We start from the raw sequence: 13,914 nt of genomic DNA on the forward strand, positions 1-13,914 counted from the left end.
CTCAACAATGGTCCTTCGATCTCAGTTGCCCGATTACAATGATCCCTCTGACCTCTGTCGCTCGACTAATGATCATTACAACCTCAGTCACCCGATTACAATCTCTCCAACCTCTGTCACCTGACTACAGTCCATTCGATCTTTGTCGCCCGACTATGGCTCCTTCGACCTTCATTGCCCGACTATGGTCCCTATGTAGTTTCCCTCTAACTATAGTCCATCCGACTACCATGGCCCACGTCCTACCGACCAAATGAACAAGTCAATGTTTTCTTGAGGATAGCTCTCATATCATTGGATTCTTCCAACTCCAAACATGTAATGCACTCTATATGATGTATATTTGCTACATTAAGCCAACATCTTTCTTAGATAAAAGACATCATTTATAACCAATAACAAACACTCATGAAATCATTTTAAATGGGTAAAACCTCATAGTTTTTTCTCTTTTTAGGGTATATACATAAAAATACTTGTATCTCTTATGACTCTGTGTGCGTGCTGAATCTTTTGCCATATATCTCTCTACTACCACAAATATTCCAACTCACAATAATGTATATAATTTAATTAAATTTATATATTAGCTTATCTCAAAATAAATTTAAGAACATTAAAAAAATTCATTACTAAAATTAAGTAGAATATTCAATCCGAATAATTTTTCTTAGGGGTTGTTTGGTAACAAGTAGGATTTACTAAATCCTATAAATCCGGATTCAGTAAACCATGCTAAAGTTAAATTCTGTAAACGGTTTGGTAACATAAAGGTTAAATCCTTTAGAGTTGTTCGGTAATGTAATCCGATTTAAGGCTGTTTTTTGTAACTTGATGCTGGAAGTCAGGTTCTGCTGTCCGCTCTCCACCTCGCTTGTGCCATGAAATCTTAAATCCGCCGAACTGCAAGAATTAGTAAATCTAGAATTTATAACAAAAACAACCAGGAGGATTTATTCTTCCGTAACTTCCAAGGAGCTTAAATCCTGCTCAAATGGGACATCATTCTTGTTGCCAAACAGGCACTTAGGTCTCGTTTGTTTCGGAGTTTTTTTTTTTTTTAACCTTGTCGGTTTAAAAACAAAAACATTATTTTTTTATCATCATCATTTGGATGGAATGTTCATTTTTCTACTATTTTGAAAAAAGCTATTTTATATTTAATTCTCCGTTGAAAAATGAACCCTTAGGTGTTGTTGTTTTAAACGTTTGTAGCGTCTCCTGGTCAACGTATCTCATGTTTTAGTAAACATCTTCCGAAATACGTTTCCGCCTTCATTTCCTTCGTTTCCCGTCCCAGTTCTTATGCATTGTCGCATGCAGCGGCAGCCGCTTCTGGTTCCTTTGGTCTCTTTCACTTCCAATCGAATACGATCTCTACGAACTCTCGTCTTCTTTTCCTTCTTTCACTCTTCCATGGAGACCACTTCTTTCTCCCCGTCGATCGACTCGACCGATGCTTCATCGGCCGCCCCCGGAAAGGAGATCCTGCGCACCTCCTCCGCTTCTGAAGCCATCGGCGAGGGAGAGTCGGCGAAGGAGTTCGGATTCGGGCGATCGGAGTTCGGGCGGGATTCGCTTGTGGGGACGGTACAGCTGTACGACCGGCACGTGTTCTTGCGGCACAAGTCGCCCGAATTTTGGCTGCCTAATGTTGAGTCGGCGAAGTCTGACCGTCTACCGCAGCTCCTGGCTGCCGCGTTGAAGGCCCGGAAGGGCGATATGAAGAAAAAGGTGAGCATCCTCGTTGGTTTTAAATATGTTGAACTCCGGCGCTGTTTATTTCTGTGAAAATCTTGATGAAATGCTCATACTGTTCAACAGTACTGGGTGATGTATAAATCGCGATTTAGTAAATCCACATAGTGTTAAATCCTGAAAACTATATAGCATGATAGATATTAAATTTGGCTAGATCTCGAAAAGTGTTTGGAAGTTATTTTTAGGATTTAGAAGTTAAAAGAGTATGACAAGAAAATTAATAGGATGTTGGTTGTGAAGTTAAGCACAATCTGATGAGAAAATCACTAAAAACACCATCAGGCTGATAAACAAATAAGTGGAATACTGGCTTTAAGAAATTTAAATTAAAATTGTCAGCTGAATTGATTCACTGAAATTAATTAATATTTTAAGTTATAAGATGATAATAATATTATTTGCGATAATTAGAGTATAATAAAGGATTAATTAGTTGTGCTGTGAAGCTTTTTTTTTTTTTTTTTTTGAGTTCTTGTGGCGTTTTTGAGTTCTTGCTGTGATTTGTAACAAATTAAATAACTTGTTTTACATATAAGATTCAAAATTTATAACATGCGACAGAAAATTTAGGTTTTAATCTGTCAAAGAATCTAGTAAATCAAAAAGCAATTCTACTATGCTGTAAATCATTATTATATGACATATACCTTGGTTGCAATAAAAAAACAAACCTCATACATAGATCATAAATGTTTCACATATTTAGGCATATGCTATCAAGATAAAAAAAAGAAGAAGAAGTTGATATTATTATGATAGTGATGTAGGAACATCTTAACTAAATGCAGCTTTAGGAATATGTTATCTAAGTTTGCTATTACTAGCCTCTAGAATGTTCTTTTGGCTTTATAAATATCAAGTATTGTAAGAGGAAAGGATCATTGAATGAATATTACTCTCTTTTAAAGCTTTGAAGCTGTGTTTGCCTTCTTCCCTGGATTGGGATCGAAATCCTTCTTGCAGGTCGATTCTTCCGACGATCCACTACATCAGTTGGTATCAGAGCCTGGAGCTTGCGAAGATCGATGAACTGCAGAAGAAGGTCGACTGTCGACGACGATCGAAGCCGCAGAATAAGATTGGCGGTCGACGATGATCGACGTCAAGGAAGGTGGGCTGTCGACGATGTTTGAAGCTGGATCGCCTTCTTTCGAGCTCAAGCGAATGAATCAGTCGATCGGGTAGACAAAAACCTTCGGGCAATAAGGAAGATGCAAATGTCGTCGGCAACCATACCGAGATATTCGTCTTCGCCTTCCCTCTTCTACTCCGCTTCCCGCAAAGGGATCCGAAATCAACCGATTGTGGTTGACGACTACCCTCCGCTCGAACTCTCTCTCCGATGGCGTGACCTGCCGCCAGAGTATCTGCTGCTCGAGCTTCCTCTCCGCTGGCGCGACCCCCCTTCGCTTCAATACCAGATTCGGGATTCTCCTCCGTTCCAACGTCCTCTGCCAGATTTGCAAATTCCCTATGCTTCGCCTAGCAAACAAACCCGCATTCTTGATTTGCTCCAGCTCGATTCCGCTCCAATAGACACATCTTTGAGAGTGGGATACTCCCCAAATCCTTCCGTCACCCGAGTCTTCCGTCCGCCAGAACTCTCAAACCTGTATGATGGCATTCTCAGACCCGACATTCAACCCGATCCCGCCGCTACCACTTCGCCATTGCTGGCCGCACAACCTCTGCATCCGAAGAGGACCGCGCCTAAATCCAGCCTGACCACTCCCGCGCTCCAACGCGATTTCAGCCTCGGCGCCACTCTACTCTCGCTCCCCCTCTGCTGCAACGATTCAACGTCTGACCTCTCCCTACATCCCACCTTTTTTGAAAAAGAAGCTAAAGAAGTCGAAGATGGTGTGGATAAGCTTGACCGAGCAGTGGCTCACTTGCCCGGTTCAACACCAACAACCAAAGGATCAAAACAAGCGGATAACGATGGAAACGCGATCACAACTTTTGGAGATTCTGAAATATCTACAACACTCCCTGGAAATAATCTAAAGCATGGAAAGAATTCTTGTAAGTCTGTAATGACGGTTTCAGATGTCTTAGAATCATCTAACCTTCAACCTGAAGTTTCGGAGGCCAATACAAGGATTACCCTCAGCAATAGTGTGGCCGAGGCTAGCGCACTCCTGATTGAAAGAGAAACCATTTTTTTGCGATGAAGAACAATTCGCCGAACCATGTCAGCCTCTCACTCACACAAACTCCGATTCAGATAAGGTATTTCAGAGCAAATTTGTGATGAAGAAAACTTATCTGATGTTTGGGGTCATCACAGGAGTTGAAGAAAACTTCTCTAATGATGGATACTTTTGTGGAATTTCCCGGTCACATTTATTTGAGAAGGAATATTCCGACTTTACTAAATTCAATTTTAAATTTGTAGATGAAGATGTTCAAAAGCTTTCATCAGAGATGATTAATTGCCAATCAGATGAGATCACTTTGGGAGATGAATCAAAAAATATAGAGAAAGAGCCATAGGAGGTATCCAAGGCTTCTGAGAAATATGAAATCCCAAAAGGCTTTGAAGAGTGTGGGAAAAGTAATCGGATAGTGCTTCCGAAATATGAACTCCAAAAATGCACTTCAGATGTTTGTATGAATGTCCATTTGACTACATATGCAAAAATTCAGCAAATAGTGAAGCAATTGGTCACCATACCTGCATCACTTGTAGCTTACACTGAAGACACTAAAGAAAGGGCAAGAGATGGTACACTATGTTATATTACAATTGGTGAAATCCTTCTTCCTGATAAGGTATGGTCTCATAAATTATTATAGAAATGATATTTTGTGAGAACAAATCGTGTTGCAATGATATTTTTAGAAGGGATGCTTCTTTGCCTGCATTTCGTGAGGATGAGTTTAGTTATGCTAAGGGATTCCTTGTCGATGAGAGCCCAATATTACTCTTGATATTATCTGTATGGTGGAAGAATGGTGATTTCACAAATCTAAGAAGCGGGATGTTTGATAATGAAGTAGATGACTCGTTTGTTGACTGGGCAGCTAACAACGGAGAGCTTGGAAGGCAATATGAAGCTGTAGAAACAAATCAACTAAACCTCTCACAGAAGTTGCTTTACGTAATGAGGAACGATGGATTTGAGCCCATCATCTTAACTTGGAATGGATTAATCGCTTGTTGCACGGAGAATGGGCACAATGAATTTGTTTTAGAAATGTTACTTGAACTCCAAATTGTTGGTTTGAAGCCCGATACATATACTATAGGGATGAACATTCCAATTTGTTCTAGATTGGCATCCTTTGAACAAGGATATGCTAATTCACAAATATGCAAAATTTTCGATCCCGGAGGAATGTTTAGGTTTACTACACCTACCTCCCTACCAATGACAAGCCTCGACGGAGTCGAGCCCTTTTGACCCTAGGGGAGTATGATGTAGGAATATCTTAACTAAATGCAGCTTTAGGAATATGTTATCTAAGTTTGTTATTACTAGCCTCTAGAATGTTCTTTTGGCTTTATAAATATCAAGTATTGTAAGAGGAAAGGATCATTGAATGAATATTACTCTCTTTTAAAGCTTTGAAGCTTTGTGTTTGCCTTCTTCCCTGGATTGGGATCGAAATCCTTCTTGCAGGTCGATTCTTTCGACCATCCACTACATCAGATAGATGCACATAGATCATAAATATTTCACATATTTAGGCATATGCTATCAAGATTAAAAAAAATAAAAAATGAAGTTGATATTTTTTATGATATATTTGCATCTGAAGCATGTCAAAAGTAATTATCAAATGGGAAGTAGTAAACGAAGATAGAAATTTTTCTAACTACGTATTTTAAGTGTATGTACTTTTGTATATGCATTATTAATCTTAAATATACCAAAGGTTTTTTCATCAAAATATTTATTTTTGCGTTTTTTTTTAAGTTGGAAAGAATGAAAAAAAGATGTGAGATGTGTTAAAGATGTTGACTACTTTGTAATTTGTGGAAAATCTAGAATATGTGGGGTTGTCATTTGTTGAAGCAATCCGTTTGCTTTGATAAAATCAATCGTGTGATGATTTTTCACCTCAACAATCCATCAATGCTCGTTCTTGCTTCTTTGTTTTCCATTAATTACGTAGTAATTTATTCCTTCGTTCTGTAATTTTAGGATTAATAATTGACTGTTTAACATCTATAAATATTTACCGCTTCTATAGTTTGGATTAGGAAATAAGATTCAAATTTTCTCCTCTCTTATACACTTATTTTTAATATGGTATTAGAGACATTGATCTATGTTGTTTTATATCTTTTTTGCTTGCTAAAGAGTTCTATGAGAATCACACAAATGTTAGTAAAAGGTCTTCCAAACTTTTATGCCTTCGCTTTTGAAATTCACTTGACTGTCGCTTCATCTTCCAGGGCGATACATCTTTCTAGAGCAAAACACACTCGGTCTCGTTTCTCCTACACTACAATTCGTCTCTCTAGAGTGAGATGCACTTGACATACACCCGTTATTTAACACGTCTTGTCTCTCCTGAGCTTTCACCTCTCCCTCAAGTCGCCTCTCTAGAGCTTTCACATCTCCCACCGTACCATCTCTTCTGCTCTCTTAACCATAACTATGGTTAAACAGGAAATGATCTTCGATAAAAGCTTCTTCTTCGATGTTATCTCCAGTAATGAACCAAGGAAGCTTCTCTGTTATTGAATGGGAAAAACTATTTCTGATGGCCCTAATCAATTATGATGTTCATAAGTGAAAAAGATGATGACTATTTCCCAGGTGCAACCATTTCTCCTCAAAAGAAAGATCCAAAATTCAGATCATGGCAATCTAAATTACATAGGAATCCTATTGATTGGAAACCAGGGAAGCAAGTTATATATATATAGGAGCTATTGCTTGTACACGTCTTCTGTTGTTCATTCAAAATCTTGAAAGCTTGAGAGTAAAAGTAGCTAAAAGATAATTTTTATTTATTTTTTGTAATGCTAATGACTTTTAACACTTTTAAGAGCTATTTGGTTAGAATACTTTAGGGTATAAAGTATTCCAAATACAAGGGTTTTAACAATTTTGGTGCTTGGTTGTATGAAACAAGAATTCAAAGTGAAGTAAATGTAGTGTAAATCATTCTAATTTATTTTTGAGATAAAGCAAACTCGCCCATTTTTTAGCAAGAACACTTTACATCTCAATCAAGCTCGCTTGACTGCTGTCGGCCATCACCGTCGGCAACCTTCACCTACCTTAGGTGGCCACCGCACCCACTGGCGGCTATCCTAGCGGGCCACCACCACTGCCACCCTCTAACTGCAACCACCCACCGGCCACCATTTTTAAACTTTATGCTACATTCATTTTACTTTAAACCAAAGAAAAATTTGTTCACCTAAATTTACTTTACACTCATCTAAATAAATCCAAAGTACTTCTTTTACACTGCATTCTTTTTTAGCCACCTGATAGGAAATGGATACAATTTTCTCGAAATCATTGAACGACAATAATAAATTTAGAAGAACACACCAAAAACTTTTTATTTTATTGCAAGATATATGAAAGAAAATAGCAAGATATAGTTGGATCTTCAATTGGAGAGGAATATCCTAATCTCCCTAGCCGATGGCTAGAGCCTTCATAATCTAAGAAATTCTAAATTTCTGTAAACTCAAAAGATAATCTGAAATCACCATATTGTTAGCTTTAAATAGGCCCCTTTAATTTCCGCTCAAATCATTTTTTCCTAAATATTTTTCTCGCATATTTGAATTTAAATTAGATCTCTTGCCCTAAATAATTCCCTCCAAATTATTATTAAAACTTTCCTAAACAATTCCCCCTTGATTTCTCCTCCCTTTCTCTAAATAATTCCCTCTTAGATTTTGAATTCAAATTAGATCTCTTACACTAAATAATTTCCTCTCAATTGTAATTAAAATTTTTTCTAAACAATTGCCCTTTGATCAATAACCTTCCTAAAAAGTTTTCTCTTGATTATGAAACTTCTTAATTACAAAGTGTCACTGCTGCCAGTGGCAACGGGTAGTTGGTGGCTTGTAATGTTCGAATAGTGATGGTGGTGGTGGTTAGGGCAATGGCTGTTAGTCATGTAGATGATGATGGTAACGATAGCGGTGAATAACATTGTTGGAGATTGGTGGCGGTGGGTAGTGACAGGCGTCTGCGAGTGAAGCTTCATGTTTTTAATATTTCAGTAATTTAAAAAAATCAGACCATATTCAAATATATATTGAAAATGAAAAGGCTATGAATTTCAAGCAAAAATTAACCTCAATAAAATATAAAATCCACAAACATCATTACATCAATAATAAAAGACCGACAAACAAACATCAATAATTAAAGTACATATCCATGCATATTATAAAAAAAGGCGTCCCATGCACATTAATTATTCCTTATAAAAACTGAACATCTTCTTCTTACTTCTCCCACCCACATCCCCATCCTCTGCCATTCCTCTCTTCCTCTGCCATTCCTCTCTTCCTGTTCCCTGTACATATGGGTTCGGGAGGAGGATTTATCTGCCTCACCTGCAAAAAAGACGAGGCCAAGCGATTTAGGTCCGCGGCTGGTCTCAAAGAGCATGATAAAATTTTGCACAAAAAATTAAAATTTACCTGCATCGATTGTGGCAACAAGTTCGTGACAAAATGTGAGCTAGAAGCTCATGTCCTGGAGTACGGGAAGCACAGCGGGAAGAACAACTTGATATGCAAATAATTAATGTGTATGGGACGCCTTTTTTTTATAATATGCATGGATATGTACTTTAATTATTGATGTTTGTTTGTGGGTCTTTTATTATTGATGTAATGATGTTTGTGGATTTTATATTTTATTGAGGTTAATTTATGCTTGAAATTCATAGCCTTTTCATTTTCAATATATATTTGAACTTGGCCCGATTTTCCTAAATTACTGAAATATTGAAAACATGAAGCTTCACTCGCAGGCGCCTGTCACTACCCACCGCCACCAATCTCCAACACTGTTATTCACCGCTATCGTTACCACCATCATCTACATGGCTAACAGCCATTGCCCTAACCACCACCACCATCACTATTCGAACATTACAAGCCACCAACTACCCGTTGCCACCACCACCATCATCTACATGACACTCAAATTGGGCGGTCCATCAATACTCCTCTCCCAAAGTGTCACCTTGTCCTCAAGGTGGAACGAACTACAGTTGAAGCACTTGACTAATAGCATTAGATTAAAAAATGGACTATGACTAGGTCGGATAATCCTTGCCTCCAATATCCCCATAATCAATCCCTCCATCTCATCCTTCTGGAGATGGGGAGAATAGTATGAATGAACATTGATATGTGAGACTCCGTCCTTCCAAATGATAGCATGCTTGTGTTCCCACGGAGGAAGCAAACCCCGAACTGGCTGGAACACCTCTTGATATTCTTGTAGGAGTGGCTGAATCATGTATTGTGCTTCTATCTTCTGCACATCTTCTTTTCCTTCCAAACTTTGCAACTTTGCAGCTCCACCAAAAATCTTACTCATTCATCCTTTCTCCTCCTCGGAAGTGGTTCCAAAGATGGCATCTTCTCTTCTTCCCCCAAAATTTCTACCTCATGATTCTCCCTCATTATCGCTATATTAGGGATTCTCCTATTTTATTGTCTGGTCAATGATGCTCTCACCTCCAATGTTGTCAGTTTGGCTTGACCCTCAAGCAGCTTCTTTATCATCTCATCCATGATGGAAAATTTCTCATCGAACTTCTCATGGATGGCTAAAAATTGCTTTTCGAAACCTAAAATCTTTTCTACAAAATCAAATTTCAATTGTCCAATCTCCCTTTTCAACATTTCTACCTTTCTTCCCGCCATAGGTATACAAATCTAGGCTCTTATACCAATTTGATAGAAAGTAGATACAATTTCCTCGAAATCAGTAAACGACAATAAGAAATTAAGATCACACCAAAACTTTTTTTTTATTGCAAGATATATGAAAGAAAACAACAGAATAAAGTTAGATCTTCAATTGGAGAGAATATCCGGCTCTCCCAAGTGCCCTCACAACCCAAGAAATTTTAATTTCAGTAAACTCAAAATATAATCTGAAATCACTACATTGTTAGCCTTAAACGGGCTCCCCTAATTCCTTCTCAAATCAGCCCCTTTTCTTAAATAATTCCCTTGCATATTTGAATTTAAATTAGATTTCTTGTCATAAATAATTCCCTTTTAATTGTAATTAAAACTTTCGTAAACAATTCCCTCTTGATTCCTCCTCCCTTTACCTAAATAATTCCCTCTTAGATTTTGAATTCAAATTAGATCTCTTGCCCTAAATTATTCCCTCCGAATTTTAATTAAAAATTTTCCTAAATAATTCCCCTTTGATTAAGAACATTCCTAAAAAGTTCCTTCTTGATTATGAAACTTTCTCATTCTCTCCCGATCAAATCGGTCGGTCCATCACCACCCATACAACCCCTAAATCTCAGTCATTTAAAAAATTGAATGAAGGTTGGAAAATGTATGAGAACAATGGCTTTTATCATTCTAGAAGGATATTAGCCTCTCTCTCTCTCTCTGGAATAATAACATGAGGGGAATTTCACATGGTACAGAAAAGGTTTTCTGGTGCTCTCTCTTAATTGTTTAGGTTGCAACTAGTTTGATGCTTAATGAAATCAATTTCTGATTTTTTTTGAAGATGGTTGCAAATATGATTAACAAGCTTAAATTTCTAAGATTTCAACATATTGTTATCAAGTTTTGTTATGTTCTGCTTTTGCTACGTCGCAGTGAACCTAATTAATGATATGGATGAGAGGCCATTCTCAATCATAGTTTTCCATGTCTTTCGTGATTTTATCTAAAAATTTCTGTACCATGTCTTCCCAATATTTTCTTGAACAACTCTTTATTTCCTTTTATTCTTCCAGCCAAAAGGTCACCATATTTTGTGACGTACTAGCTTTTGCATAGGTTCTGGATAAGCATGGGTTTGCTTGCAATTTTAAACTTTAGATGCCTAGTTATCCTTTTTTTTTAGGGTATGTAGTTGTTTCTTGCAGAATAAAAATTTTATTGAGCATTCATGTGTTAATTTCATAATAATTTTGGCCAAGGTATAGAATTTGTTAACATGTAATTGATTGTATATTTGTTGGTAATATATAGATCTCCAAAGAGTAAGAAATTATATTTTGACTTTGTTATTGTTTTGAAGCAGCTCTGACTGCTTCGTGATAGACAGACTACTGGATTTCACTCTAGACAACAAATTTTTTTTCTTTTGAATTTTATTGTGTGAGCCGTCTTTTAAATATTGAATTAGATATCTTTAAGATCAGCACAAACTAAATTGTTTCATCAAAATGACATTTTGACAGAACTGGCTATTAGGGAGTATCGTAGCTTTTTAGTATACTAATGCTACAAATTTTTTGACAGACTCTTTTAACCATATGTGGAGCTACAGATATTTCTGATTCATCAGAAGGAGATGTTTTGATATTTCCTGACAGGATTGGATATCGGTTAGATAATCTATGGGTATCAATTATTTTATCTTATAATATATGTATGTGTGTATATGCAAGAACAATAGTAAATTCAAGTGTTGCTTGCAGGAGATTGACAGATGCTGATGTTGATAATTTTGTTGAATTAGTGCTTGTGAAGGACACTGAATGGTTACCTGGAGCAGTTGAGACATTGTCAGGTTCATATATTTTTGTTTGCGCTCATGGTAGTCGCGATCAAAGGTGTGGTGTTTGTGGTCCTATTCTTATTGAAAAATTTAAGGAGGAGATATATTTGCGTGGTCTCGAAGATCAAGTGTTTGTTAGTCCTTGCTCACACATTGGAGGTCATAAATATGCTGGAAATGTTATCATATTTAGTCAAAGTAAAACTGGAGAAGTGTCTGGGAACTGGTGAGTTTTTGTAGATTCAGCGCTTATTTGGCGTATGCCATTGATATTAGTAGGGATAGGGACATTTATATCCACCCTAAAAGGTTACACTTTACACTATAGTATTCCAGCATTAAGCTAAGCCCTAGATATGATTTATTAAACATCAAATTATATAATGGCTGTTTATATATACATATAAATAATAAGGTTCTGAACAGAAAAAAAGTATGAACAGTCAAAGTATGTCTGCAAATGATCCTTATTATTTTAGCACTGTTCAAAGCTTTGTTTGGTCATATGAAAGTTTAATTTTTCTTAGGGAATAGTATAAATCTCTTGTATAATCTCCAACAATTTGATTGTTGTCTATCTGGTTTTGTCTTGTATAGGTATGGATATGTTAGTCCAGATGCTATTCCTATGCTACTTGAACAGCAAATTGGGAAAGGGGAGATTATAGATCATCTATGGAGGTACTCATTTTCTTGTACTAGTCTTTAAAAAAAAATAATTTACTTGGATCATAAACTTTTTATACACTATAAAGGTTCAACCTTTATTTCATGATCTATATTTGTTTTAGTAGTCAATTGATGCAGGACTAATTAAAATGATATGCTTGTGACTTTATTTTAGACTTTGCACAACTCGTCGATTAGAATAAATTCCAAATAAAATTATTAGCAAATATCCACGGCGAATAAAACAATTAAGGAGTTAATCCTGCAAAGGTTAAATTACATGCGCCAAATTTTGAACGTTCAAGGTAATCAAGAAAATAACAACAATAAAAATAGTAGGCTTCAAGTTAATCCCTCATTTAACAATGAGACTTAGGATGCATAGAAGATTTCACTCAATCCTACAAGTGACTAGGCTTGGCAAGAGCAGTTGAAAGAGCTTTCGTGATTACAACCAATCAATTGAGAATTTAGAGTTAGAAGAAATTGGGTACGAGTGGAAAGGAGAAAACCTTTGTTTAAGGAGACGTAGCGAACCGTCACTTGATGTCGTCGAAGTTCTCGTCAATGGATCTTGTCATTCATTGATGCTGAGATGAAGAACCTTCTTGATATTTGGTCCGCCTCACAAGTGGGTACCAAGAGAAAGAAGTTTCTCCTTGCAAACGAAGAAGAGACAAAACCTCAAGGGTTTGTTTTATCCCAAATTCTGAAACAGTTTCAGATTTTAGGCTCAAAATCTGAGAAAGGTAAATCTCAGATTTTGGAAATAGAGGGTGGGAAATATTGAAGAGGGCTAGGCGTGATTTGCTGTGGAATAGTTGATGTTGGGGCGGCTAAGGAGGGGAGGCGGGATGTGAGGATGGGATTTTAGGAAATCTTTAAATCAATTACTTGATTTAAGGGCTGATTGACGTTATGAGGAGGTGGGGGAGTTTCGGCCATGTGGGGGGAATTGGAGTTTTGAAAATGTTTCCTAAGTAGAGTATTGAGATTAGGAAATAATTGGAGAAATAATTAGTGGGTGAGGTCATGAAACCGGCGGCATACAGGAGTTAGGTGATTGAGTTGTAAAAGCAATTATGGATTTCTAATTTTGGAATTGGATTTAGGAAAGAATTAATTTAAATCCTCATTAATTTAAATTTTGAAATTGGATTTAACTCAATCACTTTCCAAAAATAGAATAACTAATTTAAGAAATATTTTGAATTCAAATTTGAGGTAATTTGAATTTCAAATTTATTTCAATTAATTCCAAACCCAAATTAGGAAACCCATTAAAGAAACCAAAGGGTGGAGGGCCGGCGACAAGGGCTCGGGCAAGCTTGGAATGTGGGGGTTGGAGAGGAGGAGGGTCCGGGAAGGATGCTTTGACCGTGAGTTGAAAGAGAATGGGGGAGGGGTTGGAAGCTCGACGAGGAGACGATGACAGAGATAAAGAAGAAAACCACGAACCCGGCCGTCTCCAAGGTTGGTGGGTGATGCGCCAATTTCCCTCTCCAAGGGATCTCTCCAAAGCTCTCCAAGAACTCTCAAAGGCTCTCAAACACAAGTGCAGGAAAATTCTTAATAATCATTCATTAGCCATCATAGAATAAAATGGGGCTTTAAATAGCCTCCTACAACATGACTCGAAACAAAAGACACAAACGCCCTTTGGGCTCACATACGAAAACTCTCACAAGAGGGGTACAACGGGAAAGACAACACATAAGCAACGAAATAAAATAAAATAAAAATACGACTCATAAATGCCACATAAGCAAATAAC

The 13,914-nt window shown here is 37.1% G+C and overlaps 1 protein-coding gene across 1 annotated transcript in view; it reads left to right on the forward strand.

The window, feature by feature from the left end:
- The first annotated feature begins 1,235 nt into the window (after positions 1-1,235).
- LOC110094554 overlaps positions 1,236-13,914 on the forward strand; it is a 22,262-nt gene continuing 9,583 nt past the window's right edge. Inside the window, exons 1-4 of the mRNA XM_020819820.2 lie at positions 1,236-1,734; positions 11,213-11,298; positions 11,392-11,697; positions 12,069-12,152. Coding sequence (XP_020675479.1) covers positions 1,306-1,734; positions 11,213-11,298; positions 11,392-11,697; positions 12,069-12,152 — 905 coding nt within the window. The 5' untranslated portion in view covers positions 1,236-1,305. The remainder of the gene's footprint in view (positions 1,735-11,212; positions 11,299-11,391; positions 11,698-12,068; positions 12,153-13,914) is intronic.

This window comes from Dendrobium catenatum, unplaced genomic scaffold, assembly GCF_001605985.2.
Source record: "Dendrobium catenatum unplaced genomic scaffold, ASM160598v2 fragScaff_scaffold_1076, whole genome shotgun sequence".
Taxonomy (NCBI): domain Eukaryota; kingdom Viridiplantae; phylum Streptophyta; class Magnoliopsida; order Asparagales; family Orchidaceae; genus Dendrobium; species Dendrobium catenatum.